Genomic DNA, 17,415 nt, shown 5'->3' with positions numbered 1-17,415 from the left:
AGATGTCTGGAAGGGCTGCTGGAACATGCGGGCCCTCTAGGCCTCGTGCCACAGGGCTTCAGAGCTCTTCCCGGCTTGGCTGCCCTCATCTGCCCATGTCCTCCCTTCCCGGCTCTGCCAGCCCACTTCCTCTTCCTGGGGCCTCCTCTGCTCACCTGGCTTCTCTTGGTCTCCAAACCCAGGAAGCCCCGGATACCCTTTGGATACCTCTTCCTCCAGGAAGCCTTCTCTTACCCCATGTCTCAGTGAGGCACCCTTTTCTGTGTTCCCAGGGACCCCAGGGGCAACCCTGTACTATCACTTATCACACAGGATTAGCTTTCCTTATTGACTCATCTCTCTTTTCCAATAGATGGTTGTGGGGGCAAGTGCTATGCCTGTGTCACTTCTGTATTGCACCTCCTGGCCCAGTGCATGCCACTCCAGAGGAACTAAGAACAGTCTGCCAAGCAAATGGATGGATGGATGGATGGATGGATGGATGGATGGATGGGTGGGTGGATGGATGATGGATGGNCTTCCTGGGGCCTCCTCTGCTCACCTGGCTTCTCTTGGTCTCCAAACCCAGGAAGCCCCGGATACCCTTTGGATACCTCTTCCTCCAGGAAGCCTTCTCTTACCCCATGTCTCAGTGAGGCACCCTTTTCTGTGTTCCCAGGGACCCCAGGGGCAACCCTGTACTATCACTTATCACACAGGATTAGCTTTCCTTATTGACTCATCTCTCTTTTCCAATAGATGGTTGTGGGGGCAAGTGCTATGCCTGTGTCACTTCTGTATTGCACCTCCTGGCCCAGTGCATGCCACTCCAGAGGAACTAAGAACAGTCTGCCAAGCAAATGGATGGATGGGTGGATGGATGGATGGATGGATGGATGGGTGGATGGATGATGGATGGATGAATGGGTGGATGGATGGATGATGGATTGATGGATGGATGGATGGATGGATGGATGGGTGGATGGATGATGGATGGATGAATGGGTGAATGGATGGATGGATGATGGATTGATGGATGGATGGATGGATGGATGGGTGGATGGATGGGTGGGTGGATGGATGGATGGGTGGATGTGTGGATGGATGATGGATGGATGAATGGGTGAATGGATGGATGGATGATGGATTGATGGATGGATGGATGGATGGATGGGTGGATGGGTGGATGGATGATGCATGGAGGAATGGGTGGATGGATGGATGGGTGGATGGGTGGATATGTGGATGGATGATGGATGGATGAATGGGTGAATGGATGGATGGATGATGGATGGGTAGATGTGTGGATGGATGATGGATGGAGGAATGGGTGGATGGATGGATGGATGATGGATTGATGGATGGATGGATGGATGATGGATGGGTGGAAGGGTGGATGGGTGGATGTGTGGATGGATGATGGATGCAGGAATGGGTGAATGGATGGATGGATGATGGATTGATGGATGGATGATGGATGGAGGAATGGGTGGATGGATGGATGGATGGGTGGGTGGATGATAGATGGATGAACGGGTGGAATGCTTGAATGGATGGATGATAACTTAGTGCACCAGTGAGCCATGCAGTATGCAAGAGCTCCTCTCAATTCTAGATCCTCCTTCAGCCAGAGCTGATGGATTCGGACATGGAAGGGCTGCTCTCTCTCCTCTCTACCCCCACTCTGAACCTTTGTTACTCATCCCCGTGCTGTGCTCTCCTGTGCGTCTGTGTCATTTGTTGCAAAAAATCATCTCCTGGAATTTTTTTCCTCTTCTTTTCCTCTTGCATGACCTGGGCTCATCCTTCAGAGGCGAACACACTCTCCTCCCCTCCCTGAATCTCTCTAGATTGGTCTTGGGTGCCCTGACCCTTCCTCACATGCTCACTGTGTCCTAGCACTGGTGACACAGTGTTCTGATTATCAGCCATCCAGTCTGCTGGCACAGGGGCAATTTCCTAGACATCTTTCCACACCCAGCCCCAAGCCACCCAACCCTGCCCGATGAGTGATAGCCTCTCCCAACACATCTAATGACACCAGTTAACTTACCTCATACCTGTCAGGACAGCAGGAATAGAAATATAGTGTTTTACTCAATAATAAGGATTAAATAAGAAAACATTTTAAATGTGATAATGCCTGTAAAACTTCTCATATTGCCTGCTTCAGACTGAGCACTCAATAAGTGTTAGTCATTTATCTACCACCACTGTATGCTGAGGACATTGCTAAGCTCTTCGGGGACATCATCTCCTTTTACCTCACATCTGTAAAACAGGCAGATGAAATGACTCAGGGGCTATCATCTCCCCATTTTATGAACACTGAAATCAGGGCTCAGAGATGTAAAGTGACCTGCCCGAGGTCACACAGATAGATCAAGGAGGAGCTGGGTGGGAACCCTGGTCCCGTTTGCACCGCTGCCCACACCCCTGCTCTCTCGCAGGACCACGCCCCCTGGATCCCATACCTGAGTATCGTGTGCATTCTGGCCATCATCGCCTCCTTCTGCAGTGGGCCAGGTAAGAAGCGCCTCCTTCCTCACCGCCACCACCGAGCTGGGGTGTTCTCATTACATAGATGGGAGCGTGGGGACCGGGGGGACAAGGCCCACCTGGGAGTGGAGGGGAAGAGAGACTTCCCTACCCATCTGAATGCAGCGATGGCCTCCCTTTCCATCCCACAGATGGTGGCTAGCAGGTAACAGGCTCACCCAGAGTTGGGTGGCTAACTACATAGAGCAGCATCACAGCTACAGTTGCAAGAGCTCCGAGCCAGATACACTAGCTTGGGCTGAATGGGAGATACTCACGTTACAGTCTGTGCCGAGACTGTGCCCAGAGAAGTAACCAGTTACTGTGGAAGATATAACGATAATAGTAGTAGTGATAATTGTAATGTCCAAGATTTGCTGACCACCGGGTATGTGCTAGATGTAGCCAAGCACTTGTGTGTTGACTCATCTAGGGCTAGGGACACCTCTAGAGAAGGCAGGGACGGGAACGACTTGCGTGCAGTGAGCTTTATTGGAATCGCCTGACTCCCAAGGCCCCAACCAACCACCTGATACCAGAGCTGCATGAGGGTGGAGTCTGGAGAGTTCTGAGCCTCCGTGCGCCCAGGACTCACTTCCAGCCACAGCTCTGCCATTTCCCTATTTGAAAAGTCCTCTTTTCTCCTTGGGCCTCAGTTTCCCCATCTATAAAATGGTCCTCCTTTCCCAGGCTCTGTGTCTGTGTCCTCAGGGGCTCCCATCAGAAGCCACGCTGGGACTGAGAAGGGCTTCAGGGTAGGTGGGACAGTTGTGCACATCTATCTGGCAGGTGTTGCTGTGGTTCTTTGTTTTGGTTTCTCTGTTGATGAAAACAACACTGTGTTTCTATCAGACCAGATAGAACCGCATTTCTGTTTCTCTCTCTGTGTTGCTGCTTTTCACAGGCCATCGCTATTTTAGCTACAAGATGGGCTAGGCTTTAGAAACTTTTCTTAAAGTCACATCAACAGTGTACAGCGTAAGCCCCAGGGAAATTACCTAAGGGCGGCTGCCATTTGGGTCAGGAGATCACCTTAAATGGACAGGAAGGAGCGGATCCCAAGAGGTGTCACGCTGGGAAATTGTGGCTCGGAAATGCTAGTAGATTAAGGGCTGTGAGACTCCCCATTTGAGGCTGCCCCTTGGGGATTAAGCGAAAAGGATCATCCTCCCAGGAAAGAAAGCAGGAGTTTGCCGGAGGCAGCTTCTGTGATGAGCACATCCATTCAAGGAGGCTTGACAGGGAATTGAAATTAGGTGCAGGGAAGGAAAGAAACAGGGAAGGCAGTTTCCTGCTACATGTTTTATTTGTGCACATCACCCCCAAGGCAGTGGCTGAGACAGCTAATAAATGAGACACTGTAAAAGAGCTTTATCTTTGAGGAAAAGGAGATGTCACCAAAGTGTGTCAATTACAGTGTGAAAAATCTTGTGATGGTCGGGCTTTGTGCCTGGCATCAAGCTGAACCCGGGAAGACCGGTTTCCATGCCGGTGGGACACACCACCATCTACTCAGAAACACCGAGTCTGCTCACTGCCCTTGTAAGGTACAGTTTAGGAGCTGAACACTCCAGAAGGCTAGTGCTACCCTGATGGGGACCCACGAATGCCTAATGAACACGTGTGGGCGGGGGAAAAAGGACTCCCCTCTCTGTCACATTGATTGAATCTGGAGGGATGACCCACCCAGTTGTATTAAGTGGTCCAGTCAAATCATATGACTCAGCGACCCTGGGAAGTTAGGAAACTATGTGCAAAGCAGAATGACAAGTAATTAATTTCTAACTGTGCAGAAATCACGGGGTAGGAGAAATGAGTATATACACATTAAAATAATCAAGAGAGAGATCCTGACGCCAAATCACTGTGTGGTCCTCATTCTTGAACCTTGCTACATGACACTTAAATGAGAATGCCTCACAAACCCAGCTTAAATACGTAGCTGTCATTGCTCGGGGCACGGCCACATCCCTACAGGGTGCTCGCACACAAGGCGGGCTCTAACTGGAGTGTTGTGAGTGTGAACTCTTAGCAGTCCCAGTGCAAGCCGGACCATTCTCCATGCCCAGTACCACGTTAGGATTTGGGAGACGCCCTTCCTAAAAGTACCCTGTCAAAGCTTAACTGTTATGTAAACTTGAAATTAGGTCAAGGCCCAACAGGAAGGTACTGTGAGCTGGGATTTTAAAGGGAATTATACGATTGGCCTGTTTGTGGAGGCGTGGGCACAGTGATGGGACTCGGTAGAAAGGATGTAGGCACCTGAGCAGCAGCAGGAAGGCGAGGCTACCGCCGGCCCCCACAGGCCCCAGCAAGCGTGGGGTAGGCGGATCTTCATTAAAATTAATTTCTCCCTAAGAAGAAAAATTAAATACAAAGACATAAGATCGTGTCGGGTAAAACTGAACTCTGAGGCTTCACAAACCATTGTGAAACTTAAGATTTTTTGCTCCCGCTCTAACCCCCGAGAACCAATGTTCACCCCAGCTGAGAGTGCGTGATGGAGATAGAGACAGCGTTTCATGAAGTCTCTCTGAGCAGTGCATTCGTCCCTGGGAGCACAAAGAGGAGCGAGAAGTGTCCCAACCAGGAGCTTGGACCCAGGATTAGAGGCAATTTCGAGTAAAGAAAAAGAACAGGAGGTAATTAACTATGATGGGGGCCGGGGTGGATAGAAAGTTGAAGCTCAGAGAGTTTGAGTGCTTTCCTAAAAGTCGCACAGCTGATGAGCCAAGATTCCAGTTCAGGGTTGTGTGACTCCAGAGCTTGGGTTCTTCAGACCCTCGAGAGGCTGCCACATGTCAGGAAGCAAGAATTCCTGTCCCCTTTAAGGTGCTTCTAGCAGGAGTAAGAATCAAATAGACATGAGACAGATTAACAGGCGAAAATCAAATTTAATATCGTAAGTATGAGAAATCCACACAGATATGGAAATCCCAAAGACAGGCAAAATGAGAGAACAAATAACCCCCAAACCTAGGGAACTGAACAGGGACCATTTACTACTGACCTGAGGCTGTAGGCTGACACGGTGGTTTGCTGGGCTGGCCCAGGCTTCGCTGATCTCCACTCGTGTCCGTGTTTGGGTGCAGGTTGGCTGGATGCCAGCTAGTCCAGGTGGCCATTGGTCCATCATTGAGAAGGGTGACGTGGCCACGTGTCTGTCCCCATCCAGCAGACTAGCCTGGGCTTGTTTACATGACGGAAGCAAAGCTACAAGACGAGAAGCGTGCCTGTCCTGAGGCCCAGGCTTAGAACTCAGTGTCACTTTTGGATAAAACTAGTAACAAGGGCCAGCCCAGAACCAAGAGGTGGGGAGAGAGACTTTGCCTCTCACGAGAGAGGCTGCAAAGAACCGGGACCGTTTTACGGTCTCTTCAGAAGTTGTAGCCATAGAACAGGCAAGAGACAACAATTACGGTCTCTCGTTTTAGAGAGAAATATATACATTTCATTCATTCACCCACTTCACAAGTAGTTTTTGAGTGCATACTTTATTTTATTTAATTTTATTTATTTTTGAGAACAAAAGACAGAGCGTGAGTGGGAGAGGGGCAGAGAGAGAGGGAGACATAAATTCCAAAGCAGGCTCCAGGCTCTGAGCTGTCAGCACACAGCCCAGCATGGGGCTCGAACTCTCAAGCGGTGAGATCATGATCTGAGCTGAAGTCAGACACTTAACTGACTGGGCACCCCCAGTGCCCCTAGAGTGAGTACTGTGGAGCAGGCATCCCTCCAGGCCTGAAGATACAGTGGTCACACACACACACACACACACACACACACACACACACAATCTGTTCTCAAGGGAGCTTATCATAAGTTATGGAGGCCAGGGTCCTACTGGGAAGTTATGGCGCCTGCAAACTGGGATACTTTGAGGAGTGTTTGATAACAAGACAGATTGCAAACAAAGGTAAAGGCAGATTTTAGGGAAATGTCAAAGACCTGATCATTTAGAGGATCTCAGTGTACGACACTAACCCCCANAGGAAGCTGAACACTTTACCGAAAGTTAATTCATCAAAACTTAAGTGACACATCAAAGGTCACATTGCTAAAAGCCAAATCATACAGAAACCCAAGTTGCTGGATTTATCTGATTTCTTTAACTATCAGGAATGTACAGAATTCTGTAAAGAAAAGAATGATTTTAACAGCTTTTATAGATTTCCGTGTTCTTCCTTTTGTCTGCATAAGGGAATTTTGAACTTTCCTCTGGTTTTCTTGGTTCTCTGTGGTTGCAGGAGACGGTTACGGGGGAGCGGGAAGCCCCAGCTCAGCGGCATAAAGTATGTTCTCATCCACAGTAAGAATACAGGTCTTCCTCTCTCTCCAAATCCATTTGGTTTCAGAGATTCATGTAAAAAGTAACTGGATTTGGATAGCAAGGATATATCAACACATTTTCTTACTTTTTCCTGTGTTTGGGTAACAAGAGTGTGGATAGCAAAGGTTCAGAGAGCCAGGGCTCCTGCCTGTGGTATAGACTGGCTTCTCTTATTACTGTATTCTTATTCAGTAGTGCGTTTTACATCTTGGCTTTGGCTGACTTGACCTTGAGCCAACCACGTGGTCTTCATCAGGCTTCTCTGAGCCCTAATTCCCGGCCAGGACAGGAGACAACGCAGCCTGCTGTCCCAGATAACCCCCTGGGAGGATGTGGGGCTCAGGAGAGGCCATCCTCAGGAGAGGATGCTTTGGAATCTCGCTGCGCCTCTGCCATGTTCCTCTGTGGGTCCCGGTTTCCCCGCCAGTGAAAGGAGGGGCTGACCCAGATCAGCAGCTCTCCAGCTGGGTGGCTCCCCATCAGAATGCCCCATCTGTGGTCAGACATAACCCTGGCGCCCTGTCCAGGCCACTGGGCAGGCAACAGGAATAGCATTTTTCTAATGTTTATTTATTTTTGAGGAAGGAGGGGAGGGAGAGAGAGCACGAGCAGGGGAAGGCAGGGAGAGAAGGGGGCAGAGGATTCGAAGCAGGCTCTGTGCTGACCGCCCGACACGGGGCTCAAACTCACGAACTGCGAGATCATGACCTGAGCCCAAGTCAGATGCTCCCATGACTGAGCCACCCAGGCGCCCCAGGAATGGCGTTTTAACATGTTTTCTGGATGATTCCTAAGAGCCAGCCCAGCGCAAACCACTCCTGTCTGTGGAAGCTTCCAGACTTCGGGAGCAGCTGCGTGGCTGCCCAAAGACCCACACCAGTGAGCCAGCCAAACAGAGCACTGGCGATTGGCATCTCTGGCACAGACCCTCGGGGCGATAGTAAAAGTCACAGTGACAACAGTCACAGTGGCAGTGAGGGCAGTCATGCACCTAGTGGGCATTTCCAGTTCTGTGCTGAGCGTTTCGCTCAGGCAGCTCACTCAGGCCTCAGACCAGCCCCTCCCTGGGACAGACCGCCGCTTTCCCAGGGCACCCAAGGGAGCTGGTGCTCCGAGAGGCTCTGCTGGCATAGCTCCCAGGTGGCCACATGCTCCTGAAGTCAGTGACGGGGCAGCCTTTGTGCTCCTAGTACTGCAGTGGGGCGAGCAGTGCACCCCCAAGATTCTCGCCCACTTGGAACCTCAGAATGTGACCTTATTTTTTTAAAAATTATTTTTTTAAGTTTATTTATTTTAAGAGAGAGAGAGTGTGTGTGTGTGCAGGGGAGGGGCAGAGAGACAGGGAGAGAGAGACTCCCAAGCAGGCTCTGCACTATCAGCGTGGAGTCCATCGTGGGGCTTGAACCCACAAACCGTGAGATCATGACCTGAGCTGAAACCAGGAGTCAGACGCTTAACCAAACGAGCCCCCCAGGCGCCCCCAAAATGTGGCCTTTGTTTAGAAATAGGTCTTTGTAGATGTGATTAGTTAGGATCTCGGGATGAAACCGTCGTGGATTTGCGGTGAGCCTGAAATCAGAGGACAGGCGTCCCCGGAAGGTGAGAAGACTCGCAGGCAGGGAGGAGGTGATGTGCTGACAGAGGCCGAGACTCGAGTGATGCGGCTCCAGCCAGGGAACACCACAGGCTGCCCGCAACAGCCGAAGCTAAGAGAACCACGGGACACTTGCCCTCGGGGCGTCCGTAGAAAACAAACCCTCCCCGCAGCCGGACTCCAGCCCTGGCCCCCAGAACCAGGAGGAATCCAGAGCCGAGCCCGCGGTGATGTGTTTCAGGAGCCTTCGGAAACTAGCCGAGCGCAAAGTTGGAGGAAGATGTTTCCCGGCCCCCAGGCGGCCGCAGGGGCAGGGCCTCAGGGCTTGGGAAGGAGTCTTCCATCATCTACCACTTAATGCCAAGCAGATGGATGGGTGGCAGGCTGCTCGCCAGGCATGGGTACGCGTTCCGCTTATCCAAAACCACGGGGAACTCTTAAAATTGGTATTTGCTTCCTGAAGTCAAGCCCCTGTTCGGCGCTCATGTACCCTGGTCCTCAGCACCCTGCAGAGGAGACCGCCTGTCCCCAGTGAGGGCACCCCTACTCCAGCGAGCCTGCCCGCACGCCGGAGGCCAGGCAGGACTTGAACCCGCGGCTCCCTGGCTCTGAGGTCGCATCTGTCCAGCTGTTCGCCAGCCCCCCCAACCCCTGTTTTCCAGAACACTTAGTTTCTCTACTTATCTCCTTCCCACAGTCTCAAGCAGAGCTTATCTCCTGGAGCGTGACCATGAAAACAGGACCGTCTGCCAGGCCTTCTCGAGGAAGGACCCCCCTCAGAAGCCGTCTGCAAGCAAAGGCAAATCCTGAGGAGGACTGGGGCCCACCAGAGTTTCAACGCACGAGCCCGGGTTTTCACCAGAAAGGTGGAACGTTCCGGCTCCGCAGTTCCTGATGTGAGTGACGGGCGCCCAGCTTCTAGGCCCTTCTGTGGTATCTTCCAGCAGCTGCCTTCCTCCTTGCCGGCCCTTGAGCAGACCCTGGGAACGTGGCACAGGAGCCCGACCCTCGACTGAGCCTCACGCCCGCTGGGGCGAGGATCACATTCCCACATTCCCTCCTTTAGCAAGAAACTCAGTTAGTTAAGACGGGAAGTGAGGCATTTGCATGTGTGTCTGAAGCGCATGTGGACGCAGAGTCCATGGGCTGGGGCTGGAGTCGGGTGGAGAACAGACCTTTATTTCTGCTCTCACAGTTTTAATGGCCAGACTCTCGTGGGGGCCGAGGGAATTGGTCACCTTATTTAAATTTGCACTTTCCCCATTGAGATGCAATTACATGATCGTGATTCACTTCTCCAGGGCTCAGAAACAGGCTGCTAAAATGGAAAAGTGGCCCCACTGGGTGCACACACTGTCCATCGTCTTTCTGTTGATTTGAAGGAGGGCAAGATTCACGCTGATAAAAGTACTTGAAGGATTTCTACTTGGCCCCGTATTTGGGGCAGGACGGCCAGCATTCAGAGGGGATGCTAGACACCAAAAAGTTGACTCTTAAGGAGCCAAAAGTGATGTTTCCCAGAGTTCTGTTTCCCAGAAGTGTGGAAGGGCCTTGGCTCAGAGCCCGTCCATTGGTTTGAGTCCCACACAACTGCCAGTGTGGCCTTGACCTGTTACCCTCTCTTGTGTTACTTCCTCCACATGTAAAATGGGCCACGGTGCCCTGAGGATGAAATGGTCAACATACACGAAGCAAGTGTGGAGGCGGCCCACGTGCAGACCACTAAAGGGAACATCTTCTAGCAGAGGGAATAACCAAGGCAGGAATCTGGCATGTTCTAGAACAGTGCTGCCCAATAGAAATAGGATCCGGGGCGCCTGGGTGGCTCAGTCGGCTGAGTGTCCGACTTCGGCTCAGGTCACAATCTCCTGGTTCATTAGTTCGAGCCCCTCATCAGGCTCTGTGCTGACAGCTCAGAGCCTGGAGCCTGCTTTGAATTCTCTGTCTCCCTCTCTCTCTGCCCCTTCCCCACTTGTACTCTGTATGTTTCTCTCACTCTTAAAAATAAATAAACATTAAAATTTTAAAAAAAGAGAGAATTCAAGCCACAAATGTAAATGTTTCTGGTAACCACATTAAAAAAGTAAAAAAGAAGCAGGTAAAATTACTTTTGAGAATATACCGTATTTAGCCCCATACATCCAAAACATTAGTTCAGCATGGAGTCATTACATAACATGTGTTCATGGGTATTCTAATTTCCTTATACTCAGTGTCTGGAATTGGTGGGTGCTTTATACTTAACAGTACATCTCAGTTCAGACTGGCTACGTGTCCAGTGCCCAACCACCATGCAAAGCGAGACTACCGTATTAAGCGCAGTTCTGGAAAGAGTGAAGACGTGTATGTGGCCGGAGGGGCACGAACAGGGGGGAAGGGAAGGGAAGGGAAGGGAGAGAGAAGGAAGGAACTGTAAGGTATCTTAAGGTTAGCTATTGGATCCAAGTGCAAGGGGAAAGTGTTTTATTCTAAGTGCTCACTTTGGCTGCTGCGTGGGGAATACAGACTGCAGGAGGCACGCCCCAAATGTCCTCGGAGAGCTGCTCCGAGGCGACTCTTTCAATGGTAATAGCAGTCGTAGTGGTGGTAGTGGTGGTCGTAGTTGCAGTAGTGGTGGTAGTAATAGTAATGCAGTAATAACAAGCGACTACTTTCGCATCCATCACCCTGTTAGAGCAATGCACCCATTTTACAGATAGGAAAACTGGGAGTCCAAGAGTAAGTAATTGAACCCCATATCACAGTTAGTATCAGAGAAAGGACTGGGGCCCCTTCCCTTGGACTCAGTCCCTTCCCACCCTCCGGAAATAGCTGGCTGGAGGGAGAGGGGTCCCGGGCCAGGCCAGGCCTCAGGTCTCTGCATTAGGTCCTTTCGTTCAGAAGCCATATGCTCTGAAATACTGTGCCTGCCCAGATGGCACAAGCATGGCCCGTGGGGCCAGATTCCTGCAAACCAGCGTCCCTGCGGGCATCTCAGGCTATCTCATCTATCTGGGGGTGGCCGATCCTTTTTTTAAAGATTCTTTTTTTTTTTTTAATGTTTTATTTATTTCTGAGAGAGAGAGACAGCGTGAGCAGGGGAGGGTCAGAGAGAGAGGAAGTCACAGAATCCGAAGACAGGCGACAGGCTCTGAGCTGTCAGCACAGAGCCTGACGCGGGGCTCGAACCCACAAACCGTGAGATCATGACCTGAGCCGAAGTCGGATGCTTAACCGACTGAGCCACCCAGGAGCCCCTGGGGGTGGCCAGTCCTTAAACACTGCCAAACACAGACCAGCTCCCACTCAGTCCCTTCTCTTATGTTCTGGAAAGAGAGCAGGAAACTCACCAGTGCCATATGGCACTGAGAGAGAGGCATGGGCTTGGGGTCCCATCAGGTCACCCCCTCACAACTTGTGAGGCTTAGCCTCCCTGAGCTGCGTTGGCCCGTCTGTGGAAAGAGACTCCCAGCCTCCCCTTGTTTAGTGGCAGTCATGCTGCCTGGCTCACAGGAGGTGCCGGGCGAGTTTTCCTTTCTCGCCTACCCCCCGCCTCTATTAAGTCATATTTAAATGTTCTAAAGTACACAAATTATAAATTCAGAGTTCTAGAGAAAAATGATAAATGATCTGATAGAAATCTGGGTTTTCACAAGTCCTCCAAGATGACGAACCCATGGTAATTTAATATGCCATTACATGACTTTCTGGAGAAACTTCTAGAACAGGGTTCCTCAGCCTCAGCACCGCTGGCATTGGGGCTAGATAATCCTTTGTGGTGCACGTGGCCCTGGGCATTGTGCCATGCTGAGCTGCATCCCTGGCCTCTACTCCCAGCTAATAGTAGCATCTCCTTTTAGTAGTGACAGCCCAAAACGTCTCCAGACATTGCCACATGTCCCCTGGGGGCCACTGTCATAAGCTGGCGTGTGGAGTAAATACAGGCTCGAGACTCAGACCAACTGGGCTCTTCCATCTGTTGGTATATGGTACGGGGCAAGTCCGCTTGTGCATGTGCTTGTGTGTGTGCGTGTGTGTGTCCTCACTTCTCTACTCCTTTCCTTATATTGAAATAATGACCTTTTATTGAGTGTCCGCTGCTTATCATGCATTAACTCCAGTGATTCCCACCCAAAGCCTATGTGATTATTATCCATTTTACAGATGAAGATACTGAGGCACACAGAGAGAAAGTGCTCAGACAGCCAGCATCAGGCAGGCTTGTTTCCAGATCTGAGCTGTTCAGCTGCACACCCTGTGCTCTCCTGAATGCTGCTCTATTCCTGTGAAACAACCTACCTAGCACACCTAGACTCTGGCCAGGCGTGTAGTATATGCTCAGTAAACACTAGCTCCCCTCCTCAAAACTTGACTTCAATCAAGAGGATTCTTAGGGTCGGGGAACCTGGGTGGCTCAGTCACTTGAGTGTCTGACTTAGGCTCAGGTCATGATCTCAGTTTGTGGGTTCGAGCCCTACATCGGGCTCTATGCTGACAGCTCGGAGCCTGGAGCCTGCTTCAGATTCTGCATCTCCCTCTCTCTCCACCCCTCCCCCGCTCACACTCTGTATCTCTCTCTCTCAAAAATATATAAACATTTTTTTAAAAATTTTAATAAAAACAGAAGATTCTTAGGGTCCCACATTCCACGTTGCGTCTCAAAGCGTTTGTATTGGAATAGGAAAGGAGCTTAAAACCTGCTAGTGCTCTTCTCTTGTGCTGGCATATCACACCTGGAGGGCTTTGACCCCGTAAGAGGGGGGGATGAATCACATGCTCACGTGCTCCCAAGTGGCAGGAGCAGGGTGTTCAAACCCATTCCTTGCCTTCAAGCCAAGACCTTCCTGAGGCGCCTTGTCTGTATGAGTGGAGCATCTTCCGGATCTGTATTAAGTTCCTATTACTGTTGTGACAAATTATCACAAACTTAGTGGCTTAAATTGGCATGTGTGTTATCTCACAGTTCTGAGCGCAAATGTCTAAGGGGGTGAGCAGGGCTACGTTCTCTCCCGAGGTTCCAGAGAGGAATTCATCCCCTGGCTCCTCCGGCTTCTCCACTGCTTCTGGCATGCCCCTCCCCCCACCCTGCCCCATCTTCAAGCTGCTGCTTCTGTAGTAAGACCTCTTTTTCAGACTCTGACCTTCCTGCCTCTGCCTTTTGAGGGTCCCTAAAAGGATTATGCACCTGGCTAATCCACAGTCTTCCCCATCCCAAATGCTTCCTTTGATCCCATCTGCAAAGCCCTTTGCCTATAAGGTGATGCATGTACAGGTTCTGGAGGGAATTATTCCGCTGTGGCGTCCTTCATGCTGTAAGTTTGCATGAGGGAAATGAAAACCGAGACTATGAAATGGCATGTCCTCTACTTTATGCCTCCCGTGGGCAGCTGGATGCAGTTGAGGCCCTCCGGGCTTCACGCTCACCCAGCCCTGGGCCTGACAGCCAGTCCCCACCCCCACTTTGCACCTGTGACCGTGGGCACGTTAGCTGGCCCTCTGAGGTGCCTCCTCTAACAGGATGATGCACGCCTTGCTGATGGTCGGGAGTTAAAAAAAAAAAAAATCTCTCTTAAGTGGCTAATCTAGTCCCTGGAAAGCAGTCAAGAAATAGGGGCTGTTGTGAGGCTTCCCTTCACTGCAGGCCAGCCTCTTGTGCCGAGGAAGGCTCACTGTGGATCGGCTGTCAGCAGAAGTAGACAATTCCACAAGCCACGCTTGGGAGACACAAAAAACTTCCCTAAATTTAACAAGCCTTTAGCAAAGGGCTGGTTCTGAGAGAACATCACACCCAGTGTTTGGGGGACTGTTTTCCTTAGGCGGTGGCAGCCTCTAATGGGAAATCTCACCTGCCGCTGAGCCTCATTTATCAGACCTTGTCAGTGCGCTGCCTTGCCCCTGGGGTTCTCCCTCTGTGCACCTAACTTCTTTATTTAAACAAAATATGGAGGAAAATATGAAATCAAGCTTTGTTATAATTATGCCTGAAAAGGGCCCACAGGGCCTCTCTTTATGAGGAAATTAATACACGCTTTCGTGCATGGGTTTCTCTGTGTTGGCTATTTACAGGATATTTCTTTTGCTCTTTCACTTATTCTCAGTCACGTCCCAAATTAATTCATCCAACAAAAGATTTTGAACCCATGGTAGATGCCAGGTACTGCACTCTGTACTGAGGAGGCAGAAATAGTCAGAGCACTTTCTTTTCATCTGGAATTCATACTCTAATTAAGAAGACAGGTGCTCAAACTGATCATTACAGGAGCAGCCTGGGAAATGCAAATTTAGTGAGATTGATTGCCCGGTCTAAAAGGGAGGAATTGGAAAGATAAGGTGTATTAGGTAAGCGCATTCCTTAGTTTAAAAGTATTTACAGGGGCGCCTGGGTGGCTCGGTATGTTAAGCATCCAACTTCAGGCTCAGGTCGTGATCTCATGGTTCAGGGTTTGGAGCCCGGAGCCAGGCTCTGCACTGTCAGTACAGAGGCTGCTTTGGATTCTGTCTCCCTCTCTCTCTGCCCCTCCCCTGCTCTCTCTCTCTCTCTCTCTTGCTCTCTCTTGCTCTCTCTCTCTCTCTAAAACAAATAAGTACACATTTGTTTTTATTATTATTATTTACCAAGCACTTCTTATGTTGATCCAGGCACCGGGGAATGACACGGGGATGTGGTCCTTGTTCTTGGACCTTACATCTCACAGGGGAGGGTGAGTGGGCTGTTTCAGACCCCAAGCTGCCCCACCACCAATGCATATTTATAGAACCCTGACCAGGAAACTAATAAATACTTTAAAATTAGTGACAAATGCTAAGAAGGAATAAATAGAGCAAGGGCTAGAGTCATAGAGGAATGGCAGCTTTACTGAGGGTGAATAGGAAGGTCCTCTGTGAGAAGCTGGCACTTGGAGGCAAGACTTGGAGGCTAAGAAGGAAGCAGCTCTCTGAGGATCTAGGATGTGCAAAGGTCCTGAGGCAGGAACTTGGCGAAAGGGTCAAGGAAAGCTGGAATGTTGTTAGCAAGGGAAGGAGATGCAGTTAGAGGGATAGCAAGGGCCCGTGATGGAGGATCTCACAACTGTGCTAAGAGGTTGGGATTTTTTTTTTCTTTTTTCTTTTTTTATTTAAGCGAGCAATACAGTATCATATTAGTTTCAGTTGTACAATATAATGACTCACAATTGTATCCTTTACTCAGTGCTCCTCGAGATAAGTGTACTCTTCGTCCACTTCACCTATTTGACCCACCCCGCATCCACCTGCCTTCCGACAACCACCAGCTTATTCTCTGTGTTTTAAAGCCTGTCTTCTAGACATGTTAGACATGGCTCTTTATTTTGTTCATTCATTTTGTGTCTTAAATTCCAGATATGAGGGGAATCATATGGTGTTTGTCTTTCTTTGACTTATTTTGTTTAGCGTTAGACTCTCTACCTCCATCCGTGTCACTGCACATGGCAAGATTTCATTCTTTTTATGGCCGAGTAATATCCCATCGTTATACACATCTTCTTTATCCATTCCTCTATCCGTGGACACTTGAGCTGCTTTATATCTAAACTGTTGTAAATAATGCGGCAAAGCACAGAGGTGCACATATCTTTTTGAATTAGTGTCTTGTTTTCCTCGAGTAAATGCCCAGCAGTGAAATCACCGGGTCATATGGTAGTTCTCTTTTTAATTTTTTGAGGACACTCCGTATTTTCCAGAGTAGCTGCGCCAGTTTGCATCCCCACCAACAGTGCACTTGGACGACCTCCATTCCAGCACGCGTCATTTCTTGTCTTCTTGGCAACAGTCAGCCTGGCAGGTGTGAGGTGTTCTCTCGCTGTGGTTTTGATTTGCATTTCCTTGTTGATGAGTGATGTTGAGCATCTTTTCATGCTTCCGTTGGCCGTCCGTAGGTCTCCTTTGGGAAAAAAAAAATCTATTCAGGTCCTCTGTCCATTTTAAATTAGATTGCTTTTTTTCTTTTTGGCGGTGAATTGTAGAAGTCATTTCTAGATTTTGGATATTAACTCCTTATCAGACATATCGTTGCAAGTATACTCTCCCATCTAGTAGACTGCCTTTTTGTTTTGTTGATGGTTTCTTTCACCGTACAAAAGCAGTTTTGGGTGGTGTGTGTGTGTGTGTGTGTGTGTGTGTTTGTAATCCCACTAGTTTAATTTTGCTTTTGTTTCCCTTGCCAGAGGAGACATAATTAGAACAATGTTTCTACAGGCGATGTCAGAGAAATTACTGCCTGTGTTCTGCTCTAGGAATTGTATGGTTTCAGGTCTCACGTTTAGATCTTGGGAGCTGAGGTAGGCCTGAACCTTCCGCGGTGCGCCTACCAGCCTCAGAGAAGCTCCTGGAAGGGGACCTCGCTGCTCCGTGAGGTCTGAGCAGATTCAGATTTGAGCTCCTTACTTCTCAAAGGAGTGAGTTCCCTGTCATTTGAGGTGTACAAGGAAGCTTATTGACAGGCTTTCATGAGAAGGAGGCAGGTTGGCCTGGAGTCCAGTCCCAGCTGGAAAGGTGTGGCCCGAGAAGGGACAACATGATTCCTCAAGAGGCAAAATGAATGAGGGGCCTGAGACCGGGTTCCAAGCCAGTCCTGGCCCCCGAAACACTGAGTTTTAGTTCCTCTTTGTCTGTCGGCTCCGTCACTTACTCGTTTCTAGGTGCTCCCCTTCCTTCGTTTGCATGATGGCTCACTCGTGACCCCCCTCACTGCACACGCCCTCCCCAGGCACCTTGTCTGGGCCTCTTCCCTCATCTCTCACGGATCCATGGCAACGACAAGGGGTCTCTCGGTGTGCAGGGCCCGTGGGCGCACGGAGGAAGATGCCAGCAGCCCGGCAGGCAGGGGACAGGTCGGGACGCGCAGTGACGCTGAAAAGGAAAGGAGTTTTCCAGGCAGACAGGGTGGGAGGAGGAGGAAGGAGGCTCCCCAGGGAGGAGATCGGCAGGGTCGGGCCAGGCTCCTGCACAGCCGCAGGGACAGCCTCGGGTCGTCCTC

At 50.1% G+C, this 17,415-nt stretch overlaps 1 protein-coding gene across 3 annotated transcripts in view; it reads left to right on the top strand.

The window, feature by feature from the left end:
• Positions 1 to 17,415, top strand: part of SLC2A9 (solute carrier family 2 member 9) — a 246,081-nt gene that overhangs the window by 182,847 nt on the left and 45,819 nt on the right. For all 3 annotated transcript variants that reach the window (XM_077750505.1, XM_077750504.1, XM_077750503.1), the window contains one exon: positions 2,430 to 2,505. In XM_077750505.1, the coding sequence (XP_077606631.1) occupies positions 2,430 to 2,505 (76 nt within the window). The remainder of the gene's footprint in view (positions 1 to 2,429; positions 2,506 to 17,415) is intronic.

This window comes from Crocuta crocuta, unplaced genomic scaffold, assembly GCF_008692635.1.
Source record: "Crocuta crocuta isolate KB4526 unplaced genomic scaffold, BGI_CrCroc_1.0 scaffold179, whole genome shotgun sequence".
NCBI lineage: Eukaryota > Metazoa > Chordata > Mammalia > Carnivora > Hyaenidae > Crocuta > Crocuta crocuta.
This window is presented reverse-complemented; position numbering and strand designations above follow the sequence as displayed.